The sequence below is a fragment of the Muntiacus reevesi genome, chromosome 7 (genome assembly GCF_963930625.1).
Source record: "Muntiacus reevesi chromosome 7, mMunRee1.1, whole genome shotgun sequence".
NCBI classification, from domain to species: Eukaryota; Metazoa; Chordata; class Mammalia; order Artiodactyla; family Cervidae; genus Muntiacus; species Muntiacus reevesi.
Window position 1 is genome coordinate 77560881 of NC_089255.1, and position 22792 is coordinate 77583672.

The 22792-nt window shown below is 50.8% G+C and overlaps 1 protein-coding gene across 3 annotated transcripts in view; it reads right to left on the reverse strand.

Moving 5' to 3' along the window:
• Positions 1-22792, reverse strand: part of ACTN1 (actinin alpha 1) — a 97311-nt gene that overhangs the window by 13966 nt on the left and 60553 nt on the right. For all 3 annotated transcript variants that reach the window (XM_065941712.1, XM_065941714.1, XM_065941713.1), the window contains exons 4-10: positions 17451-17537; positions 15537-15624; positions 14945-15023; positions 11462-11543; positions 10156-10241; positions 2769-2861; positions 1276-1506 (exon numbers count right to left, since the gene is read on the reverse strand). In XM_065941712.1, the coding sequence (XP_065797784.1) occupies positions 1276-1506; positions 2769-2861; positions 10156-10241; positions 11462-11543; positions 14945-15023; positions 15537-15624; positions 17451-17537 (746 nt within the window). The remainder of the gene's footprint in view (positions 1-1275; positions 1507-2768; positions 2862-10155; positions 10242-11461; positions 11544-14944; positions 15024-15536; positions 15625-17450; positions 17538-22792) is intronic.

Below are 22792 nucleotides of genomic sequence, written 5' to 3' on the forward strand. Positions count from 1 at the left end.
CCAGAGATGGTGACAGGTAATGAGCACAAACCCACATGCGTTCAGACAGGGAGCTGCCCCCTACAGTTAGCACAAGGACACCCCCCAGGCAGTGATAGGCTGTCCGGCTCGCATGCCACCCAGGTCCTCGCCATGTGCCAGGGACCACATTGTCTCTGCCACAGGAGGACACGTTAAAGCACAGAGCACCCCCCGTTGAGCAGCAGCTCCAGCCATATAAAATCTGCTGACTCGGCCTGGAATCTGTAAAAGGACCAGTTTTCCAAACCACACGCACATCAGGCCTTTCTCTACTCCCCCAGGGTCCGCCCTTCTTCCAGTGTAGTTTACAAGTTTCTCCCAGCCCCTTCCACGCCTGCCTTATGTGCCCATGACTCCTTGTCAACTCTCCTCTGCAAAGTGCAAAAGCTCTATCCTGATCAATTTTTATTTATCTTTTTTTTTATTTTAAAATTTTTGTTTGCATGTTTCTCTGGCTCATATCTCAAGTCCTGGGAAAAGAGTAAACAGGGAGGAATAACAAAAAATGACAAAAATGAAAAAAAGTTATGACATGGAAAGCTGGTCACGATATAATTAGTTCTTGTTTTTTTTTGGTCACACCATGTAGCATGGGGGATTTTAGTTCTCCCACCAGAAACTGAACCTGTGCCCCCTGCAGTGGAAGCACGTAATCTTAACCACCAGAAAAATCCCTGAAAGTTCTTTTTTCTAAGCAGCTTATTAAATAAAAGATGCTTTCGGATTCCCTTTAAAATCACATTTACAGCGACTAAAAGAGTCTCTTCTCTCCAAAATCTTTTAAGTTGATCCTGGGTAGGAAGATTATGAAGAATTTCTATTTTTTATATTTTACTTATTTACATATTTGAAAATGTCCTACCAAAAAAAAAATCTATTATTTAAGATTAAAAAAAAAAAAAAGTTTTTAAGTGCTGAAACAAGATTCCATGGAAGTGAAAATTATCCTTCTAGCTCCTGAATTATGCCCTGTTTGGGTCAACATGTCAAGTGGGATTTTGTTGGCCGAGATGACTCTTTGATGGGTAGGGAGAAAAGTGCTGGGGCAGATCCAAGTGGATGTGCAGGGGTCTGGAAAGGACAATTATGACCCGGGGTGGTGAGGAGAGAAGGGGCTCTCTCTCTGGGGCGGGGGGGAGCCCCATCTGGCCAAGTGTGGGCAGATGGAGAGCACACGCCCCGCCCCCTGCCCCGCCCCCTGCCCCGCCCACAGCGCCTCGCTAGGCTCGGGCTCTGGGCAGTCCGGTTGCTCACCGAGACCATCCTGCCCTCGGAGGGCATGAAGGCGGGCCGGTTGCTGAGGCGCAGCTTGGTCTGCAGCGTGTTGAAGTTGATCTCCAGCTGGCACTTCTCCTGCACCTTGGGCGGCTTGTGCAGGCGGCGGTAGTCACGGAAGTCCTCCAGCTTCTGCTGCATGGCGTGCATGGTGTTCTCGGGGGCCCGGTTCTCCAGCCATGGGATGGTGCGGCGGATCCACTCCAGCAGCTGCGGGGGGAGCGGGGGAGGACGCTGGGAGGGGGCCCGGGGAGGCGGGGAGCATCTCTCCTGAGATGCTCTTTCCCAACCACCACCACCCCAGGCTGCTCCCAGGCCTCAGGGCCAGGCTCCTTCTGAGAATCAAAGGCTTCATGACGCCTGGCCACTAGGAGAAGTCAACTCAGCCAGCATCACTCAACCTCCCTGCTCCGCAAGGTGAAACCTGGGGGCAAGAAGGCTCAACCCAGCAGGAGACCCAAGCTCCAGTTCTCCCTCCACTACCTGGCTGGGCCTCAATTTCCCTATCTTACCATGGAGGGGTGAACGGTTGCTGGCCAGAGCCCCTGCCATCTGACCTTCTAGGATTCTAGAATGTGGGTCCCTGACTCAAAAGGGAAAAAGGCTGCAGAGGACAGCCTGAATTTTGTTTCCTCAATGGGATGATGGGGGTGGAGGAGTGGAAATGATAAAGAGGAAACTTGTGATCCCCTGCAACTGGATCACGTGGCCCAGACTAACTCATCTGAATAATGATGACAAGCTAAGTCATCATGGGATTAAGTGCTGTGACCCTCCCCGCCGGTGGCGGAGGACATAACCAAAGCACTGTAAGCTTCTGTGACTTGCCAAGGTGACCAGTTTAGGGCAGGGATTAAATCCAGGCACTGGGGTCCCAGAACCTGGGCTCTTACTATGCTGGGGGACGGCAAGTCCACCAAGAGGCCGGGCTAAGCTGTTCAGGGGCTGAATTAAGGAAGGAGCAACTGGTGCTCTAACCCAAATGCAGCCAGTGGCAGAACAGCAAATCCATCCTGTCCCCTCCTGTTCCCTGGGTGGGCCCAGCCGCTAACCTAGCCTGAGCCAGCCTGATTTATCCCTGGTTCACATCCTCTCAGAACTGCACACTCCTTTTAAGTTCAAACGAAACTCCCAGAGTAACAGTACGCTGGGCCCAAAAGGCCTCTGAGGTCTCTTGGCATAGCTTTCATTTGTCAAGTGAAAAAAAAACAAGAGTAGAGAGGTGATAGAAAAAGCCTGGAACTCAGCTCTCCAAAGTCCCGACTGGCCCCTAACCTACCCCCCACCCCCGATTTTTGGGGGAGCCCAAGCCGCCCTCGGTCAGCTGCTGGGATGAGGGGCAATGCCCAGTCTGGGACTGTGCCCAGGGATGGATTTGGAGGAATGGATGGGTTCTGGGGGCTGCCTGGTCTCTCTGGACAGGGTGGCAAGGCCTTGCCGGGGCCAGACCAGGAGAACCCAGGGGTACCCACATCGCTGGCCAGCTTCTCGTAGTCCTCCATGAGCTGCTCGTTCTCCTGGTTGACGGCCAGCACCTTGCAGATGCGATTAGCTGCTGTCTCAGCCTGGCAAGACAGAGAGGGTGGTGGTCAGCCTCGCAACAGCGGGAGCGCCTGGCACACGCCTGCGCCAATAAGGTCTCCTCCCACCCCTGCAGCATCACATGGCTGGAAGGCAGCTCCCAAGACTTTGAATTCACAGGCTCTTCACCATCCTCTTTACCAGCCCAGGCTGAGTCCCACAGAGCAAGTAAGCACAGACAGAGACCTAAGTGGCTAAACTGGGGGCCCCTGGAGAAGAGACTGAAAGTTTGAGATCCAATATATATGTTGGGAAGAAAGTAAGTCAATGATTGATATAATTGAGATGCTGCGCTCAGGTGGAAGGTGAAAAAAATCTATGCCCATCCTTGGAATTCCAAGTAGAGACTCTGGGATTCTGAAGGCTCAGGCTCTCAGACTGGCTCTGCCAGGATTTTGGAGATGCAGGAATTTAAATCTGAGAGTCCTAGAATAAGGTGCTGAGACTGAGTGGGGCCCCTCAGGATCTTTGCAGAATCCCTCAAGGCTCCTGGCCCAAAGAACTTTAGAGAAGACGCAGGAATTAAGGATCAACCCAGCATAGACAGAAAGCCAGCCTGGGCACCTCTGGGAAAGGTAAACACACACTGCATACTGAGTGCTGGGCCAGCAGACACCCGAGGGGAGTCAGGTGGCAAGAAGAATAAAAGAAGACTAAATGACAATCAGATACAAAGGCCCAGAAACCCAGGGGACACGGTTTCTCTGGCTTAGAGGGCACTCTGCACCTGACACCAGCAGGGCCAGGCGCTCCTAAACCCACTTTGCTCAGGTGATCTTTAAATACAATTCCCGTTCACAATCCTAACCCAGCTCCAAGCGGAGGGGAACTCGAAACCATTTGGGGTCCTGCGGTAGGAAGGAAGATGGCCTGAGGATGGCAGCAGGCAATCATGATGAATAGACAGATACACATTCTAGAGCCTGGGAGAAGGGTGACCCTGCAGAAGGCAAAGGTTGAAGAGGGAGAAGGATGGGACCTTGAACCTAGTTGATGAACAGTGGGTTTCAAACTGCAGCAAGATAAACTGAGTTTAGGCATCAAGAAGAAGTTCCTGAGAATGAGGGTGCTTTCATTTGGGAAGGAACGATTGAGAAGATATAAATGTTTTTTTTTTTTCCTTGTGGAATTCTTCAAATAGGACACACACCCACCAGATCACGTGATGTGTTGGTAACTGTGCTGGGAGGTATGTGTGCGAGGGCAGAATGAGATCACCATAAAGGACCTTTCAAGCTCAAAGTGAAGACACTGACCCTCCACGGTGGGGTGTCAGGGAGGGTAAGCCTCCAGCAGGGGAGCTTCGGCTTGGCCGGGGAGCAAGGAGCTGGGAGTCCCAGGTCTCAAGAAACGGAGACAAGCCATCACATCCTTAGACTCTCACCCCCAGCCCTGCAACCTAACTCTGTCCTGGGGATGCTAAAGCCACTTCTCAACAGGACAATCAGGAACCCCCGACTGATCATTCTTCCCTCTTAGGAACCAACAGGCAACCATGGGGAATCCCAAGAGGTGACAAGGAGGGAAATGCCTCCCTGGACCTGTCTCAGAAGATGTGAGGCCACAGAACAAGTAGGGTCCTGGGCGCTGGTTGACGTACCACACGAATCTGCCCAAAGTCACGAATCTGCCCAGAGCTGTTTCCCAAAGGCTGGGGAGGGGGACCTCAGGAGAGGTCAGTGTTCTCCTGTGTGCTGACATGTATGTAAGAATGTGCGGCAGCTGCAAAGTCCCCGACGCAAAGTGCTGACCGAGTGGGTAAGAATCTCAGGCAAGAGTCAACATCACTGAGACGGATAATGGATCAACCCCACCTTCACCTTGTTATCCTCTGATTCATTTTGAGCTCCTGAGCTTGGAAGCAATAAACTTTGATTTGCGGGTCAATTTGTTAACTTGATGGACTGAATGAGGCCTGCATGCTCATAGGATTCTGGAAGACATGCCTTCTGGGCCTCAAGAGCCTCACCCGCCCCTCAGAGCCAACTGACTGATCCAGGGTCAAAGGGGGCTCCTCTTGGATAAAGTCTGGGGAGTTTCCGGGTGGGCCTTCTTGGGACTTTTTACAAAGATCATCAATGGGCTGAGAAAATATTTTATGGAAACAGGCAAAAGGGTGACTTCCAAGTACCAAAGGAAAAAATTCCTGACCCTTCCATGGACTCTACTTTTATGTTTTTTCATGACCCACTATTTGTATTACCAAACAGTGTAATACAAAACAATGTGCTTAGTTTTACATTAGTTGTTTCCAAGTTAGGGCTTCCCTGGCGACTCAGGTAAAGAATCTGCCTGCAATGAGGGAGGCCTGGGTTCAATCCCTGGGTCAGGAAGATCCCCTGGAGAAGGGACTGGCCACCCACTCCAGTATTCTTGGGGCTTCCCTGGTGGCTCAGACGGTAAAGAATTCTGCCTGCAATGTTGGAGACCTGGGTTTTTAAGTTATGGATTATTATCCCAGTGCACTTAGCTATCCCCAAATGAAACCCTTGCTATCCCAGGTCAAACTGAGAGGAAGCAGCCTCAATGCTGGTGACATCAAACTGCCAAATGTGGCCAAATGACACCCCATGACTCTGCCACCCACCGCCCACAGAGTCATGCGAGTGCCACGAGGATCTCATCTGCGAGACTTTTAGTCAAAAAATTCCCAAATCTAGCTAGAATTGCCCATTTCCTCCCTCCCACAGCTTCCTTCGGCTCAGCCTTCTTTCACGTCCCAAGTGAGCTCCCTGCCCTGGTGTTCCCGCCAGCAAGGCCCCCAGACAAAAGGGAGTGGACCCCATGGTCCCCAGTCGCCAATTCTGGCTTCACCCCTACAGCTCCAGGTTGCAGGATGAGACCCAGACCAGTGCTAACTTGCTCTCCCTTTGAGGCTGCATGGTCATATCACAAAGCTTTCCACAAACCATGGCCACCTTCCTCAACCTCCCCAAACCTTTCATTTGCAGGACCCCCCGCCCCCACCACTCAACCCTTAAGAGTCTCAGGCTCAAGTGTCTCCTACTCAGGAAAGCCTCTGTGGAAATCGCCTAGTGGCTCAGCGGAAAGACTCCACCTGCCAGTGCAGAAGACACGGGTTCCATCCTGGTCTGGTCAGATCTCACATGCCGCGGGGCAACTAAGTCCATGTGCCACAACTTCTCAGCCCATGTTCTAACTCTGAGCCTGGGAGCCACAACTACTGATCCTTGAGCTGCACCTACTGAAGCCCTCACACCTAGAGCCCGTGCTCTGCAACAAGAGAAGCCACCACAATAAGAAACCCTCACTGCAACTAGACTGTAGCCCCCACTGCAACTAGAGTGTAGGCCCCGCTTGCTGCAACTAGAAAAAAAGCCTAAGCAGCAATGAAGACCCAGCACAGCCAAAACTGAAAAAATAAAATAAAAGAAGAAGAAAGCAAGCAAACAAGCAAGGCTCCGTGTCCCAGAGCCCTGCCGCACCCCCTCCCCTGCTCAGGTCTGAAGCAGAGCAGAGATTAGACCGCAGCATCATGAGCTTCTTTTACTAGAAGTTTTCCCAGATGGACTATGAATCCCCTGAGGGCAGGTACAGGATTTCTTTCCCTTAGAAGATTCACAACAGACAGATGACAAATGGAAGGATGCAAACAGTATCATCTACTTCTAGGAGCACCCAGAACCCCACAGCAGATCCAGTTCACACCCTAAAGGGCTGTTTCTCAGAAACAGTTCACAGGCCATGAACACTGAAGCAACAAACAAAACAAAATCTGGTTGTTCACAACACCTTCTAAATCCCTACAGAGAAGAGGAAGAGAGAGGAGAGGCTGAGGAAGAATTAGAACCAAAACCAATGCATCAGACAGAAGCTGGTCCTCATCTGACTAGGAACGGCAATCACACACACACACACACACACACACACACACACACACACACTCGTATCCACACAGGCACACAAACACATGTACACACGCGTGCACACATGTCTGATGCACACATGCATCAGACTCAGCTGCCTTTCTAGTTCCGCTGCCCAAGGCTTGACAAGAGAAAGACAGTGGAGAGGACGCAGGGCGCCATACATGGGTTTCAGGAGACTCCCACACTGGCTTCAGACACAAGACAGTCAAGACAAGAAGAGGGTAGGAGAGACTCCTCCTTCTTCCACAGGGGAGGGGGAAGAGTCCTCGCCCGCCGGCCTGCTCAGCTCTAAGCAGTTGCCTGAATCCTTCGAAGTGGGTTGGGAGGGGCAGCTCTGGGTGAGGCCCCCAAGCCAGGACACGAAAGGAACACCACCCACACCCCCAGCCCCATACCCCCCAAGCTGATGACCCTGTCCTCAGATATGGACCAGAGTAGCATGAAATGATTGCAACAGGGATGAGTGAGAGGGAAGAGGGCATGGGAGGAGGTGGTATGAGATTTGGGAGGGAGAATAGCAGGCTGCTACACACGTGTGCACACACACACACATGCACACGCGCGCACACCCACACAGGCACATGCTCCCTCCCAAGCATCATCAGCCAGGACACAGGGAAGGCTCCAGAGACAGGGAAGGCCAGTGTTAGCAGGCATGAAGCCCAGGACAGAATCCTGCAAGCACAGGAGAGGAGGAGGAGTTGGCGGAAGGAGAGTTGGAAAGACCATGGCAGGGAGCTCAGCCTAGCTCTGGGTGCGGGCAGGACTTCATGCGGTTCTTGGGGCTGGAGGTCCCCCGAGGCAAGTAGATAGATGGTGCTCACATCCTGCCTAAAAGGTGGGGTGCAAGAGGGGCCAGAAGAAGTTGACAAGAACAGCAGCAGAGATGGGACAAAGAGAAAGAAGAAGCAAGATGCAGACCAGAGAAGAGGCTGGAAGGGTCTGGGCCTCCTGGGCGGGGCAGAGACACCCAGAATAGGGAGCCTCCAAGCAGGGCTGTTTCCTGCCAGGCAGCGCCCATGAGACCCGGAAGGAAAGCGAAGAAGGTCATGGGTGCCCATCCAGGCAGAGGATGGGGTTGCTGCTAGCTCACCTCATGCTTTTATGCATTTTTTTTTTTTAAGGCACCTTTTCCCCCAAGGCACTTCTATTAGAAAACTGTCATACTCATTCTGTTAGAAAACATTTGTAGTGCCATTTCCAGGATTATTTTAGTAAAAAATATTCAAATCTTCATGGTCTATGATGTACACATGGCACCCTTGTATAGCGTGCAACCTGCACCACTGTCCCTGGCAGACATGGGTGGGAAGGATTAGGCAGGACTCTAAGCCCGGGGCCTGGACACCAGGAGGAAGGTAAAAGAATTCTCCCTGCCCTGACTGCTGGGTAATTTGAGAGGGTGGTCTTGCTCAAGTAGATGGAGGGAGAGAGAGAAGTGACAGGGTCCTCTGTATTTATGAGAACAAGCAGAGCCCCAAACTGCACTGCTTGGGATAAGGGCTTTCAACTCAGTCCAGCTGAGACCACAGACTTCTTTTCTGTTTGTGGCACCCATCATGCCCAGTGTGTGGGGACAGAGATGCCCGAGGCCATCCAGAGGCGGGCGTTCCCCAGCATCTTTAAGTGCCCTGGCCAAAGTTCAGAGAGCATCCTGCCTTCCTGCAGGAGGTCGGGGTTGTATGTGGGGGGGATCTTTTCTAATCCCTCCTTTCATTCCAGGGCCGCAGTTCCAAGGGGTATCCGGAGAGGATGGAAGAGGCGGGCAGAAGGGCGCTGGGAGAGTGGGCGAGGCCGAGGGAGAGCTCACCTTCTGCGCACCGAGAAGGCGAGGCAGTGACATGAAACATTAGGTCACATGGCCTTCCCATCCGGCCTTAGCGTGCCTACACATCTGCACAGAGAAGGAGAAGAGGTTGAGAGGAGAAAGGAGGCGGCGGCACAGCACAGAATCAACCCAAACAGCCGTGGTGGGCAGAGGGCACACAGGACAGACGGACAGAGCGCGCACAGGACAGACAGACACTGAGGGAATGGACAGGAAGAGAAAATGAGATGCTGGCGGGAGAAAGGGGGCGGGGTTTGAGAGAGCCCAGGCTAAAAGAGCAAAGAGGGGAGGGGGGCTGGGGAAGGCTTGGGGTGGGGGGGGATCACCCCATCATGCATTTCAAAACAGGTCACTCAAACTCCATGCAGAGGACAGGAAATTTGCCCGAGTGTGAGGCAGGTCCAAGGCCCAGAGCTGATAAGGCCAAGCCTGCTGCTTGTGGCCATAGCAACCTGCATGCTGTGCTTCTGGGGTCCTGCCTGTGAGGGAGGTCTAGGGGAGGGGCATCAGCTGCCTGCTAACAGAAATAGTTAGATCTTCAGTGTCAACGGTTTGAGTGCGGAACCTGCACCACTGGACTTGAACCTCAGACCTCCCTGAGCAAAACTGGGTCAGGACACTGGCAGGGTCCATAGCTGCCCACCCTTTCCCTCCCTCCCCACCAAGAAGTTGTGTACTGACCCCGCATGGGGGGCCCGGGCAAGATATAGAAGATGTTAAGGCCCAAGGGCAGAGAAGGCAATGGCACCCCACTCCAGTACTCTTGCCTGGAAAATCCCATGGACGGAGGAGCCTGGTAGGCTGCAGTCCACGGGGTCGCTAAGAGTCAGACACAACTGAGCGACTTCACTTTCACTTTTCACTTTCATGCATTGGAGAAGGAAATGGCAACCCACTCCAGTATTCTTGCCTGGAAAATCCCAGGGACAGGGGAGCCTGGTGGGATGCCGTCTATGGGGTCGCACAGAGTCGGACACGACTGAAGCGACTTAGCAGCAGCAGCAGCAGCAGCAGCAAGGCCCAAGGGGGCTGTGGACAGATTGGCTAAACCACGGCCGTGAGCGGGAGAAAGGTAGAGGCTTCGTGTCACCGCTGCAGGACGAGTCAGTGAAGACAGGAGGTGCCTCTATCAGATCTGCTCCCTAAGGACCACCCTGCTGCTCTGCTAAAGCCATAGCTTCAGCAGAGGTGGGCAAGGAGGGCTACTGCCCACGGTGCCTTCCAGGCGCCTCCTGGTTAATTTCACCCATGCCGCCCCCTTCCTGCTGAAGTCTGCCTTCTGGGTCCCAGAAGGTGAGCTCTTTCCCAGTGTTCTCTGAGACAGCAGATAGAGGAAGATGAGAGAAAGCAGAGAGGCTGGGGTGGGGTGGCGGGGTGGGTGGGAGAGGAACTGAGCAAGAATGACATGCCGCGTTGGCACCGGGGACTGACACTACTGAAGGGACAGACCATCCAGACCCTGTCGCCGAGGAGAGGCGGGGAGAGGAGGGGCGGGAGGGCATGGATTGGGGTCAGGCATGAGGTGCGCTGGGCAAAGAAGGAGCAAGGGGCCCCAGGTACCTTCTGGGCTCCAGAGAAGGCGTGGTAGAAGCTGGACACGTAAGTCATGATGGCTTTCTCATCCGGGCGGGCGGTTCCGACGATGTCTGTCAAGAAAAAGCTGGAGTTAAAGCCAGCTGGTGAACACATGATACACTCCCTGATGTGATGGGAAAAGCAGCTCTCAGAACCGTAAGTCTTCTTGCCAAGATGCTGAGCCTAGATCTAACCAGCATCTGGCATCAACTTCCACTTACAGGAACACAAGAGGTAGAGGAAGGAGTGAAATGGTACCTGAGAAAGGGAACAAGACAAACCAGAGTAATGGCTGCTCGGGACAGCTGGTCATCAGTTTACAAGTTCAATGCCAGGAACCAAAGGCATTGGAGGGAAGAGGGAAATGCTACAGATTAGAAAAGATACAAGAACTAGAACAATGAAATGCCACACGCACACTCAGATCAAAACAAACCAGCTAAAGAGAAATAATGGGGAGATTTGATTTTGAACCAAGTGGCAGATGTATCCAAGAATTACCATCAATTTGCTTGGTGTGAAAATTACTTTATGATTGAAAAACAGAATGAAAATATTTCTATTGTTAAGGTATGTATTCTGAAGTATGTAGTAGTGCCATGCTATGACATCTGGGATTTGTTTTAAAATACTTCAACAAAAAAGACAAAAAGAAAAAAAAAATGTGGCAAAATCTCAATAATTGTTCTATCTGGATGGTGGGTATATGGAAGTTCCTTACATTATTCTCCCTGTTTTTGCACATTTGAAAATGGCCCCACAACTTGACAGACATGGTCAGAAACTGTATCTTCCATCTCTTCTCCTAAGGGTCTACTCATCTTTCCAAAAAGTCATTAGCATTCCCTTAAGTGTTCTTTCTCTCCCTCCCTTTCCACCATGAAGTTAGATACGCATATAGACCTCAAACACAAATCATCTCTTTGAATTACCCATCACTGCAAGCTTCCATGTGTGTACATGAAGCACATGTAAATAAACTTTTTCTCTCCCCTAAACAACAAAGGACCACTGTGCTCCACCCTGACACCCACCACCCCAACTCCAAGACCAAGATGAGCATCACCCTCGGGACGCCCTTTTCAGCACCAGCCACCACCTCTGCCTCCAGATCTCAAGGTATATGTCTGTCTGTGGAATCCCTGAGAGGCTAGTGATTCCCAGGCTCCCCAAAAGAGATCCCAGGAACCAGGCCTTCTCCCGTCTGGCCTCAGAGTGCCAAGGCCCAGCTCCTGAGCTGCTAGATGCAGCTGGGAGAAAAGCTGAAGGCTCAGAGGAAAGGACCTCTCACCTTCCGCATCCAACATCTTGGGAATGTCCAGGTACTTCTCTGCCACATCGAAAGCTGTGTTCAGGTTTGTCAGCGGGTCGTCCTAGGGGAGAAGAGGCGGGTGAGAAGCACGAGAAGTCTCTGGATACCCCACCCCTGCATGATCATCAAGACTGGGGGGCAAGGGGGTACTGCTGCGGCCCCCCCTGGTTCAGTCCTCTGGGGCCAGCTTTGAGTACAGAAGTCTGGCCTTATGGCCAGGATTTGCTAGCTAGGGGGCTTAAAATGCCATCTTTCTCTTCAAGTTGCAGTTTCTTTGTCAAAGAAATAGAGTGAAGGATACTAGTCTGCAGCCCAAGAAAGAATTGCTAAGAAATGCAAGCTGAGACAGGAGCACTGGCCTGGGAGCCATCAGTCTTGACTTCTGGTTTCAGCTCTGCCATCAGCCAGCTGGAGTGGCAAATAACCTAACCTCAGTCTCCCGATCTGTTACTCAAAAGTTGGGACTAGGAGCTCTCAAGCCCCTTTGGTGCTCACATTCCACGAAATCTGGGGACTCCTTCAAATAGTCACAGTCTTCTGACTACATTCTGGCTTCTGCTACCTTCTCAAGAAAACTTATCGGGGACTGGTGAGGAGGAGGAAAAATCACTGTTTGGTGGGATTGTAAAATGGTACAGCTGCTATGGAAAAACACTATGGAAGTTCCTCAAAAGTTAAACATGGAACTATATGACATAGCAATTCCACTTCTGGGTCTATATCTCAAAGAACTGAAAGCAGGAACTCAAATAATTGTATATCCATGTTCATAACTGCATTATACACAATAGCCAAAAGGTGGAAATAACACAAACGTTCATGGACAGATAAATAGACATGGGATACTATTCTGTGATAAAAAGAGAAGAGATCCTGATATGTGCTACAACATAGGTGAACCTTAAAAACATTAAGCAAGAGTGGAGAGTGATGGTGTGATGGCTTCAGAATTTCAATTTTGCAAGATGAAGAGTTCTGGAGATGGATGGTGGTGGTGTGAATATACTTCATATCACTGAACTGGACACTTAAAAATGCTTTAAGTGGTACTTTAAAAAAAAATGTGGAGTATAATTGCTTTCCAATGTTGTATTAGCTTCTGTGTACAGCAAAGTGGATCGGCTGTATGTATACAAACATCCCCTCCCTCCCACCCCTTTAAAAGTGGTACTTTTGATATTATGTATATTGTACCAAATTAAAAAATATATATATATAATGTGGGAAAAAAGCCACAACTTGGTAGAGTTCCTGGCTGGACCTCCCTCTCTCTTCTGGGTTCCTGAGACAAACCTAAAGCAAACTGGCTTTGTCAGCCTGCAACTCAGCTTCTGCATCTGCCAGGGTGAGAATCAAAGGGGACGAAAGGATACATCCATTCATTTGGGACACTTTCAGGAAGAAACTGCTCAAAATAGAGAAGGTGGAGGCCTTCTGGGAAAGTTTCTGACAGTTTCCAGAATGGTAAAAACCCCTGCCAAGAGGCAGCGGTCATATCCGTCCAAGGCCTTAGGCCATCCTCAGGCCCCGGTACACACCCCCCTGCCCTGCCGGATTCCCAGGGACCACCAGGCCCCCACGCCCACCGAGAGCCGGTGCGGGAAGGAAGAGCCCCCTGGTCAGAGCCCTTGGCCCCCCCCCCCCGTTCCCAAGCACCAGAGCCTCTGGCAACCTCTGTGCTTTCTGGAAAGAGTCCACAGTTCAGTGGGAACAGGTCTGTGCTAGGATTCTAGTATTACTGTTGCTACTGAATTGAAGAGACGAGACAGACGCAGAGAAACACAGAGAAATGAGCTGGGAGAAATGAAAAGACAGAGAGGACAGAGGGTGGGGAGAGAGCTGGCCGGGGATGAGACAAAGGCCCCTGGACTCCCCCTCCCCGAGTGGCTGAGGCTCCTGGGGTCAGGGCGGGGTGTGTGGGGTGAGACTGAAGAGCCACAGTCAGCACAGGCTCCGCATTGCACAGGGCTGGGGAACAGCTGTGCATTAACTGGGTGCTGCCTCCCCAGCCCCCCACGCAGGGACCCAGGCACACGCACTCCTGTTGCCACAGTGCATCAGCTGACCGCCGGGAGGACCATGATGATGACGCCTTTAAAAAAGTCTCCATCTCCAGGATTCCCCCACCTTGGCCCCTGTTTGGTTTGGCCGCACAGTTTTCAGCTGGGGTGGTGAGGGGCAGTGGGAGGGGTCTTGAATTGCCTTTTTTTTGTTTGCAAAGTGGCTGAATTAGAGTGGGATCCCCCACCCCCCAAGAGGTAAGCCGGCCCCCGTCCACATACACCGGGACACAGCTACCACAGGGCCAGTCAGCGGGCTCCCCTCCTTTGGCAGGTGGTAGGCCACTCCAGGCGGGCAGGGGGCCCAGCCTCAAGCTTCAGGCCCAGCTTAGAGTTTCTGGAAGGGGTGGGAAACTCCACCCGACTCCTTTCCTCCCTCACAAATCCGTTTCGGCAGTCCCCAACGCATACACTCCCCAAACAGAGGGTCTGATGCCACAGAGCAGCTCCTCTACCTGCAACATCAAGCCTGCTGTGGCCACGGGGGGCAGAGGCAAGGTGGGGGAATTGGCTGAACACCAAACCCTCCAAGTATCGAGGTCAAGGAGACAAAAACCAGAACGGTTATTCCTAGAAGCCTTTTTTGTCAAGAGATCCAAGCACCGACAGGGGACATTCCAACCCAAGCTCCAGACCATCTACTGGGGTGGGGAGGGTGGGGAGGGTACCACCGTGGTCTCTTCCCAGGATGCCTGCTCCATGAGGCCTCTCGTGCCAGGATGGGCTGAGAAGGAGGGTGGTGAGTCCAGAGTGTCCCGGACGGCCCTCTCCAAGGTCAGGCCAGTGTCCTTTAACCAGCCCGGATGCTAAGAACCACCGCGAGGCTAGACACACAGCTCCCACCTCCCGGTCTGCTCCTCAACACAGGCGCTCAAGAAAATCCCCCAGCAGCTTCACGCCAAAAGCACAAATGAAATCAAGCGGCAACAAAATCCCCTCCAACTTTCGGGCAGGAGGGAAAGCAGATCCCTGGCGGGGACCTGCCCAAGACTGTGCAGCAAGTCTCCCGACAGTATCTAAAGTTACAAAAGTAACGCATGCACCTTGGGAAACCCAGAAAATCAGAACGGGGAAACGCCACTTAGGATCTCAGGACAGGGAAATGCCACTTATGATCTCAGCATCCTAACAGAATTACTGTGGTGCTTTTGATACTTTTCCTGGCAGGTTGGGCATTTCGGTAAGCACATATAAACTCAAGCGGCCCTGGGGGAAGGTGTTTTCCTCTTATTTCCAGAGGGGCGGTCTCCTCGGCTGGTCTAAGAAGACTGCCACGCTCTCACGCTGGGCTGTGGGCTCTCAGAGCAGGGGGCCCAGTCCCGCCCTTCCCCCACAGCCCAGGGGGACCAGCTGGGTGGGAGCCGGCGGGGGAGGGGTGGGAGGGTCAGGCAAGCACACCAACCTTCCGCAGCTTCCCGTAGTCGATCAGCTCGGGCCGGTGTCGGTGGATCAAGGCACAGAAGCCGAGGCCGTCCTTCCAGCTGCCCGGGGGAGAGGTGGTGGGGGGTGGCCAGAGGGTGAGTGGGGCCAAGCACTAAGGGCAAAGTGCCAAGCAGGGGTCTCCTTTTTTCCAAAGATGAACCCACAATTCCTCTGAGCAGGAGTTGGGAGAACACAGGAGGGAAGGAACCTGCTTCCTGCCACAATCCCAGGCACCGCGCTAAGGCTCCACGGGGCTCAGCAAGTTGTCACGTCCCACCCAAGCCCCCCACCGAGGTCGGGGGCCCCCGTCTGCTCTGTTTCAGAGCCCCAGGCTGGAACTCTCTGGACACTCTCCTAAGGGGGCTCCAAGAGCATCAGCCCAAGATGTATCAGGCAGAGGCCAGAACGGAGCAGGCCTCGAAGGGTGATGCTCCCTTTCCAGAAAAGCGACTCCTTCCCCAAGGCTCTGTGTTCTGATCCAGAGCAGAGACTGACCCAGCCCAGGGGGCCCCAGGGGCCTTGGGGGAAGCAGCTCAGGTTCTGCAAGAGCCCCTCAGCCCCCAGCCACGCACCTTATGTGGAAGTTCTGGATGTTGACGTTCTTGTAAGGGGCTGTCTTTCTCTGACACCACAAGAGAAGCCCTTCCTTCGCCGAAGTCTCTGTGGGGAAGGGGATGACAGGCAGAGAGGTCAGAGGTTGGCTTGGTGGAAGGAGGGTGTGGGCTCCTGAAGGCCCCCCTGTGACCACAGGGTCCATGCTCTTTCACATGGGGGTCCACACACAGACTCCTAGATTTCAACCCTGCTGCTACTAGGCCATCAAATCTATTTCCTGGACAAAGTTTGAGATGTTATTTGAGACACAGAGAAGCCAGGGATCATTTCAGAACTGGCCACCTGATACATTAAAATAATGAGAAAATGGCCTTTCAAACTTTCAGACTCTCTCCCCCTCACTCCCTTTTATGCAGAAATGGCAACACAAAATTAAGTCGGCAACCTCTGTCGGGCAGCCACTTTGGGGAGGAAGGGTTGACTGGTCTGTGAAATCTGAAATCCAGGACTCTTCAGACAGGGAGGGCCCATGTGGCCTATGGACCACACAGTCACGTAAGAAGAAAGCATTAGGACTCCTAGTCACACTTACTGTTCATCTAAAAAGAAAAAACAAGGTCTCCTTATACTTAACGCATGAATCGACACTGCCGCTGCGTGTAAAGCAGACAGGTGTCAGTAAGTAAGGCAGGTATCTAAGGGGGCCCCAGGAGCTTCCAGCCCAGGAGGGCCGCAAACCACACTGCTCCCATGCGTTCACATCTGTGAACAGCAGCTCATGGTACTCAGAAAAGTGGGTTTCAGTTCACAAAATGGACTTTAAAATGACGCCAAACACTTCCTGCAAAGATAATATAGTAATTCAAGCACAAGAAAACGATTTTAAAAAAATCTTCAAAGCTAATGCTTCCACTTTTAGTTCAAGTTCTTTGTCAGTTACAAGCTGAAAACAACAATTTACTCAGAGCTGACAAGAAGTCTACCCAAAAGAATAAACTCATCAAGAAAGCTATTTGAAAACCAGATTTGTATCTATTATCACTAACAAGAACCCTAAGCAACTACTGTGGGTATCTTTTTAGTCACTTCAGCCCTAAATACCAAGTACCTATAAACCAAACTTAAGACCTTCACATTGCTATATCACTAAGTGTCAAACCAAGATTCCCATAACAGCAATTTAATCCACACTGCTCTCATTAAAAACTAATTTCTAGGCCATTAAAATGAATTCTAAAACTACCTCCATCTCATTTTTAAAAATTTGGTTTGATGTGTTTGATATAGCAATGGTGGTGGTGGGGGTTTAGTTGCTAAGTCATGTTTGACTCTTGCGACCCCACGAACTGTACCCTGCCAGACTCCCCTGTACTTGGGAATTTACCCAGGCAAGAATACCGGATTGGGATGCTATTTCCTTTTCCAGGATATAGAAATACAGGAATATAATTTACTGAAAAATAAATATACACCTATCAGACATAAACTGCAGGAGTGTAAAACCAAAAGTTTAGACAGACCACGGCCCCAGACCATGGTGGCCCCTTGCAGATCTGCAAGGTGGCCGCCAGAGGGTGCTATAGGAGCAAAGTGGAGGCCCTGTCTCTCTCAGGGCTCTCCTGACTGCTATTCCCTACTCTTTGGGATTTAACAACCCAAGAGCCAGGTGGGGTGGTTCCAATACACTTCCCCACAGCCATCTTGGGCTTTCTCAAACTGAGGAGGCCAACGCAACTATAGGGGCCAGCACTCCAGTTTTTACTTGTCTGTAGACTAGAAGAAAGCAAGGATGCCACCGATGGATAAACGGCCCAGGATGCAGCTTGTGATGAAGGACCTCTTGCCTCATGGATCAGGGAGGAAGATGTGATGGTGAAGGCCTGGGAGAGGTGGAAGCCTGGGGACAGCATGGAGCAGAGCAGAAGACCTACCTTCCACGGAGATGTCCTGGATGGCAAAGCGGAGGATGATGGTCCAGATCATGCCCAGGGTCATTTTCACATTCCCATCCACGATTTCTACAGAAACAGCAGGGACAAAGGTCACATTTCCTGAGTGCTCATGTCACTCTGTGCACCACTTAGGAGGTCAAAGGCCACACACTCCATTTTTAGAGGGAAGTCAAAAAATCAGCACAGTTACATATCACAGGTCCCAGGACGGAAGTCTATTTGGGGGTGTCTTGGGGAACCCGCAGAGTGTGGTCAGTTCAACTGGGTACAACATGATAGGCAACAGAGAAGGGGGCATCTTAAACCTGGGCAGTGTCCACAAGCCTAACACAGAAGAGGAAAAGGACTTCTATGCCATTGCAAATGTCCTGGTGCCTCCATGAGCGGAGGACATCTGGGCAAGCACAGATCTCAGAACAGCCATCCACCTACCTGGGAAGTCAGTGCAGGCAACAGAAATTAACCAACCTGACAAAGGTTTATAAACTGCTACTAGAAGGATCTACTAACTCACAAATCAAGTTCATGATGCCATAACTTGGGTATTTTTTCATAAAAAAACAAGCTTCAAGATCAAAATTAAGAGATATCCCACTAAATTTAGTCTAAGCAGTACCTTCTAGGTTTTTTTAAAAATGCTATAAATTCTATGAAGTTTTTTTTTCCCCCTGTCCCAGGCTTAGAGGCAGGACAAACAAAGATAAAAAAGCCCTGTCTTTAAGGAGCCTAAAAGACGTAGTCATTTATAGGCTTGGAGACTGTGAAGGTAACAAACACAGACTCCTTACTTTTCCTGTTCCCAGGTCAGGAGACGGTAACCTGGCCCCATGATGAGCTACTCTCAGTTAAAACTCAGGCATTGAAAGAATATCTCATTTTTCCCTTCTGACAACAGTAGATTTGGGGGACACCCGAAAAGACCATGAGAAGAGACAACTTCCAAGGATCCCTGATCCCCTGAGCCAAAGTCCACTTGGGTTTGCTTCCCACAAACCTTTTAAACAAGAGTGGATTCCTGTAAGGAAATTAACTCTAACACCTCATCCCCTTCCACAAAAGAGAGGGCAAAACTGCATGCTGCTCTCTGACCGACAAGGTACAGGCGCTGAGCAGTGACGCCTGGCCCACAGCTGCTCCGGGGGGGCAGCATGGGGACAAACCTGCTGAGCCTGCACCAGGGTTCTCAGCAAAGGAAGAACAGTGTCCACTTTGGGCATGGGACAGGATGTGATTCTTCCTGCTAAGAGGGGGGCTGAAATGCCCCTCCTAGAATTCTAGGCATCAGCAGAGCAATGACCCAAGTTTGAGAAACTCGGTTAGAGAGACAGGGAGCTGCAGCAGCATGCAACCATCCTCCTCAACAACTAAGACAGCTGTCACACACTCTGCAGGGCGTGCTGAGGGGGAAGTGGAGTCAGTCAGTCAAGAATCAGTTCCTAAAAGTTTAATATTTTTTATTTTATTTTTTGGCCACATCTCATGGAATGCAGGATCTTAGTTCCCTGAACAGGGCTCCCTGCAGTGGAAGCGTGGGGTCTTAACCATGGGACCACCGGGGAAGCCCCTCCTAAAGGTTTGCTATGTTTAAAATGCCCTTTCACTTGTGACTCCCAACAGTTTTGCATCTGTAACATTCAAAGTGCTTACATAAATTGATAAGATAAAAAAGTCTAAATTCATAATACAAGAGTCGGCAAAAAACATGAATAGACACTTCACAAAACACAAAACACAAACAACCAACTTATAAGAATGTCAAACTCACTTGTAATCAGAGATATACCATTTTCCCAGCTATTAAGTGAACAAAGCAAATACACATAACGATGGTGATGATGGTATCGATATAGCGATAGATAGCCATGTGGCTATCTATCACCCTGTGGCTAGAAGTATAAATTCATTTTAAAGAAACACCTCTTGGGGAAATAATTTGTCAACGGGGAGCAAGGCATCTTGAAGTTGCTCAACTTTTTGAGAGTAAAATTCTCTCTCTAGCCCCAGTCAGCCAGAGGTGTGAAACGTAGAGTAAGGTTGGTGTGTAAAGGCACTTGCTGCCAGGTTACTTATCATGGCCCCACCCTGGAAACTCTGTGAAGGTACAAAATACAAGGCGTGACCAAATAAACCCCAGACCCTGTCACTCCCTCTGCTCAAAAGGTACAGGGCTTCCACCCCACTCAGAGTCAAAGGCAGTGGCTGGTGGGGCCTCTGGGACCCCCTCACCTCCCTCCTGTCTCCTCCCTCCTTCATCTTCTCACCAAGCCCTCCCTGGATCTCCCTATTTACTCCAACTGATACGTGTATTTTCTTTCTCCCTCCTCTAGAACATAAGCTCCCTGAGGACAAAGATGTACTCTGTTTTACAGCATTGCTTAGAGCCCAGCACTGTGCCTCGCACAGAAAAAGCCCTCCATCAACATCTGTTGAACGAATGAATGAATGGAGGACACTAACCACGGGTGTGTGAATGGGCAGAGAACACAACAGTATTCAGGCCTCTCTAGGACCGGGCGCAGATCTGGAACACAGCACACTTGTGCTCAACAAACAGGTAAATAGCACAGCCATTCAAAATCATAATTACAATTTTTTGATGATTTGGAAAAAATCTTTGTAATTACAGAAGAAGACAAAAATCAGGTATTAAATTTTATGGACACCATCTCAAATCAAGGAGAAATTTTTTTTTAACATCGAGTAAAAACTCCAGGTGGTAATGCCTTTCTAGGAGTAGAGGCTGCAATGCAAGTCCCTCTTGACCTGGGGGATGGAGGGGTGTGTGTGTGTACCCACCCACCCCCATTTCTTGTTCAGTCACTCAGTCGTGTCTGACTCTTTGTGACCCCATGGACTGCAGCTCACCAGGCTTCCCTGTCCTTCACCATCTCCTGGAGCTTGCTCAAACTCATGTCCATTGAGTCAGTGATGCCATCCAACCATCTCATTCTCTGTCATCCCCCTTCTCCTCCTGCCTTCGGTCTTTGCCAGCATAAAGGCTAAATAACCCAGCTTCCTGCTGGCCTTGAGCTCAGGGTCCTCCCAATACCAAGGAAGACAAGACAGCTTCCTCTCTGGGTCTTGCCAACTTACTTCTCTTCTCTTCCAGAAATACCCAACCCCTGGGGAGTCTGCTTACTGAATTCTCAACTCCTACCAAGGAAGCAGTTTCATGCCAGAAAACAGAGGAGCCGAGTACAGGCAAAGAGAGCGGTGTGTGTTCAGTTAAAAGTCCATGCACCACCCCATATCCCATGTCCACCTGAGCCCCCTTGACCCTCAAAAACCCTCCCCAGAATGGATCCTTTCATTAGGCATCTCTATGTTTGGAGTAAGGTTGTCCACCTCACAGGCATCTTTATGGCCTGACACACTGTGTCCAAAAGGAGGGTGCCATGGCTGCAACCGGGCCCCTAAGGAAAAAGTCATGATGACAGATTAACAAATGTCTGCTGTGGGTGTGGGAAGATGCCATTCCTAGACCACAGCTACCTATGAAGCAGTTCATATCCTGCTTTTACTCAGAATCTGACTCTCTCTTGGCCCCACTCCAGGCAGGCGGTATTCAGATAGTGGAATCAATGATGCTGAAGAAACTCCATGTGGAGGAAAACTAGACTCTCCACCCCGGGGGGTCACCACTGTCCAGACCAGTGGCCACCATCCAACCTAAGGACAGATGCTAAATCATCAAGCCCACTCCCAGGCTCTGGCACTCAAAGCTATCAGGCTTTCCCTGCCTCTAGATTTTAAAATGAAAATTCCTTCTCAGGTGCTCTCTCATCTGGTTAAACCCCAACCACTCACCCAGGTCAAGTCCCAATCCCATGAAGTCTAGACATTCTAGAATCAAGTATCACACAAGAAATGGATCTATTCTAACCTCTCCTGTGGCATGGATGCTCCTTGCCTCCGGCCTCCATCTGAACATCTTCGGGGTCAGGGAACCGATGCCTTTCCCAAAGCACCCACTCCATCCCCTAAGGTTCTGTATGTTATTCACAGTCAGCCTGCCCACAGGCTCTCCCTTCCAGGCCTGGTTCTTCCCACCAGGATCGGCCAGAGTCAAGACCTTGCCCCACATGATCATCCTTCAAAGGTCCGGGATCTTCCACTGGGGCCCAAATCTGGTCCCCAAGGCTCCCCTGCCAGGATAAATGGCTATGTCTCCTCCCACCCCGAGCCCCAGGCGAGCTCCTTCTGGGTGATCCACTCCACTGTCTTTGATAGTCTACAGCAGCAAACTTCAATTCATTAAAATAAACAAAACCCTTTCTGGGCCTCATCCGGTTTCCTGGCTCAGCAGCGTGGCCGTCCTGGCATGATCTTGGTGCTCGACCTCTTTTTAATCGCAGTATAGTTGATTTACAATGTGTTAATTTCAGGGGTACAGCAAAGCAATTCAGTTATACACATAGACATTCATTCTTTTCCAGATTCTTTTCCCATATAGGTTATTATTAATGCACTGGCTTAAAATGGGAGAGAAGATTTCAAAGAGGGAAGTCTTGGTCTAAAGGTAGCAGGAAGGCTCGGAATGCCTCATCTTAAAGGCAGCTTTAGAAATCTTTCGAGAAGCAAGGTCTGTGTCAAGGGAACCGGAAAACTCCAGTCAGCTAGGTTAAGTGACCTCCTGGGAGAACAGAGGTGATGGTTAGAGTCTATGCCCCTGTCTGGCTGTGCTTGTTACCCCTCTGTTGAGACCACACAGCCAGTGTGACCCACCACTTCACAGCTGAGGAAAACCAGACGTGAAAGTTCTGTCCTGGACCCCTGCAGAGGAGGCAGCAGTGCCCTGGTGATTGGAGAGCTTTAGACCTCAGCTCTGGAGTCTAAACCCCCGGGGTTTAATCTGCATTCTGCCAAATGGAAGCCATCTGGCCCAGAGCCTGTGGTCAACATACTACATACACACTTCCATTCGAGCATCTCCTCTGAGCCTTTGTTTCCTTGACTGTAAAATATGGGTGGTGATACTACAAGCCTGTTCAACCATTCTGCTCTGTCTGGCCAGCCACAGATCTGGACCTCAGCAAGTGCTATTCTTGCCCATCTTCTCCTTCCTTCCTCCCCTTTGGTATTCAGTCACACACACACACACACACACACACACACACACGGGCTAACCCTTTGGTATTCAGTGACACACACACACACACACACACACACACACACACACACACGGGCTAACCCTTTGGTATTCAGTGACACACACACACACACACACACACACACACACACACACACACACACACACACACACACACACACACACTTCCCTGGTGGTTCAGATGGTAAAGAATCTGCCTGCAATGCAGCAA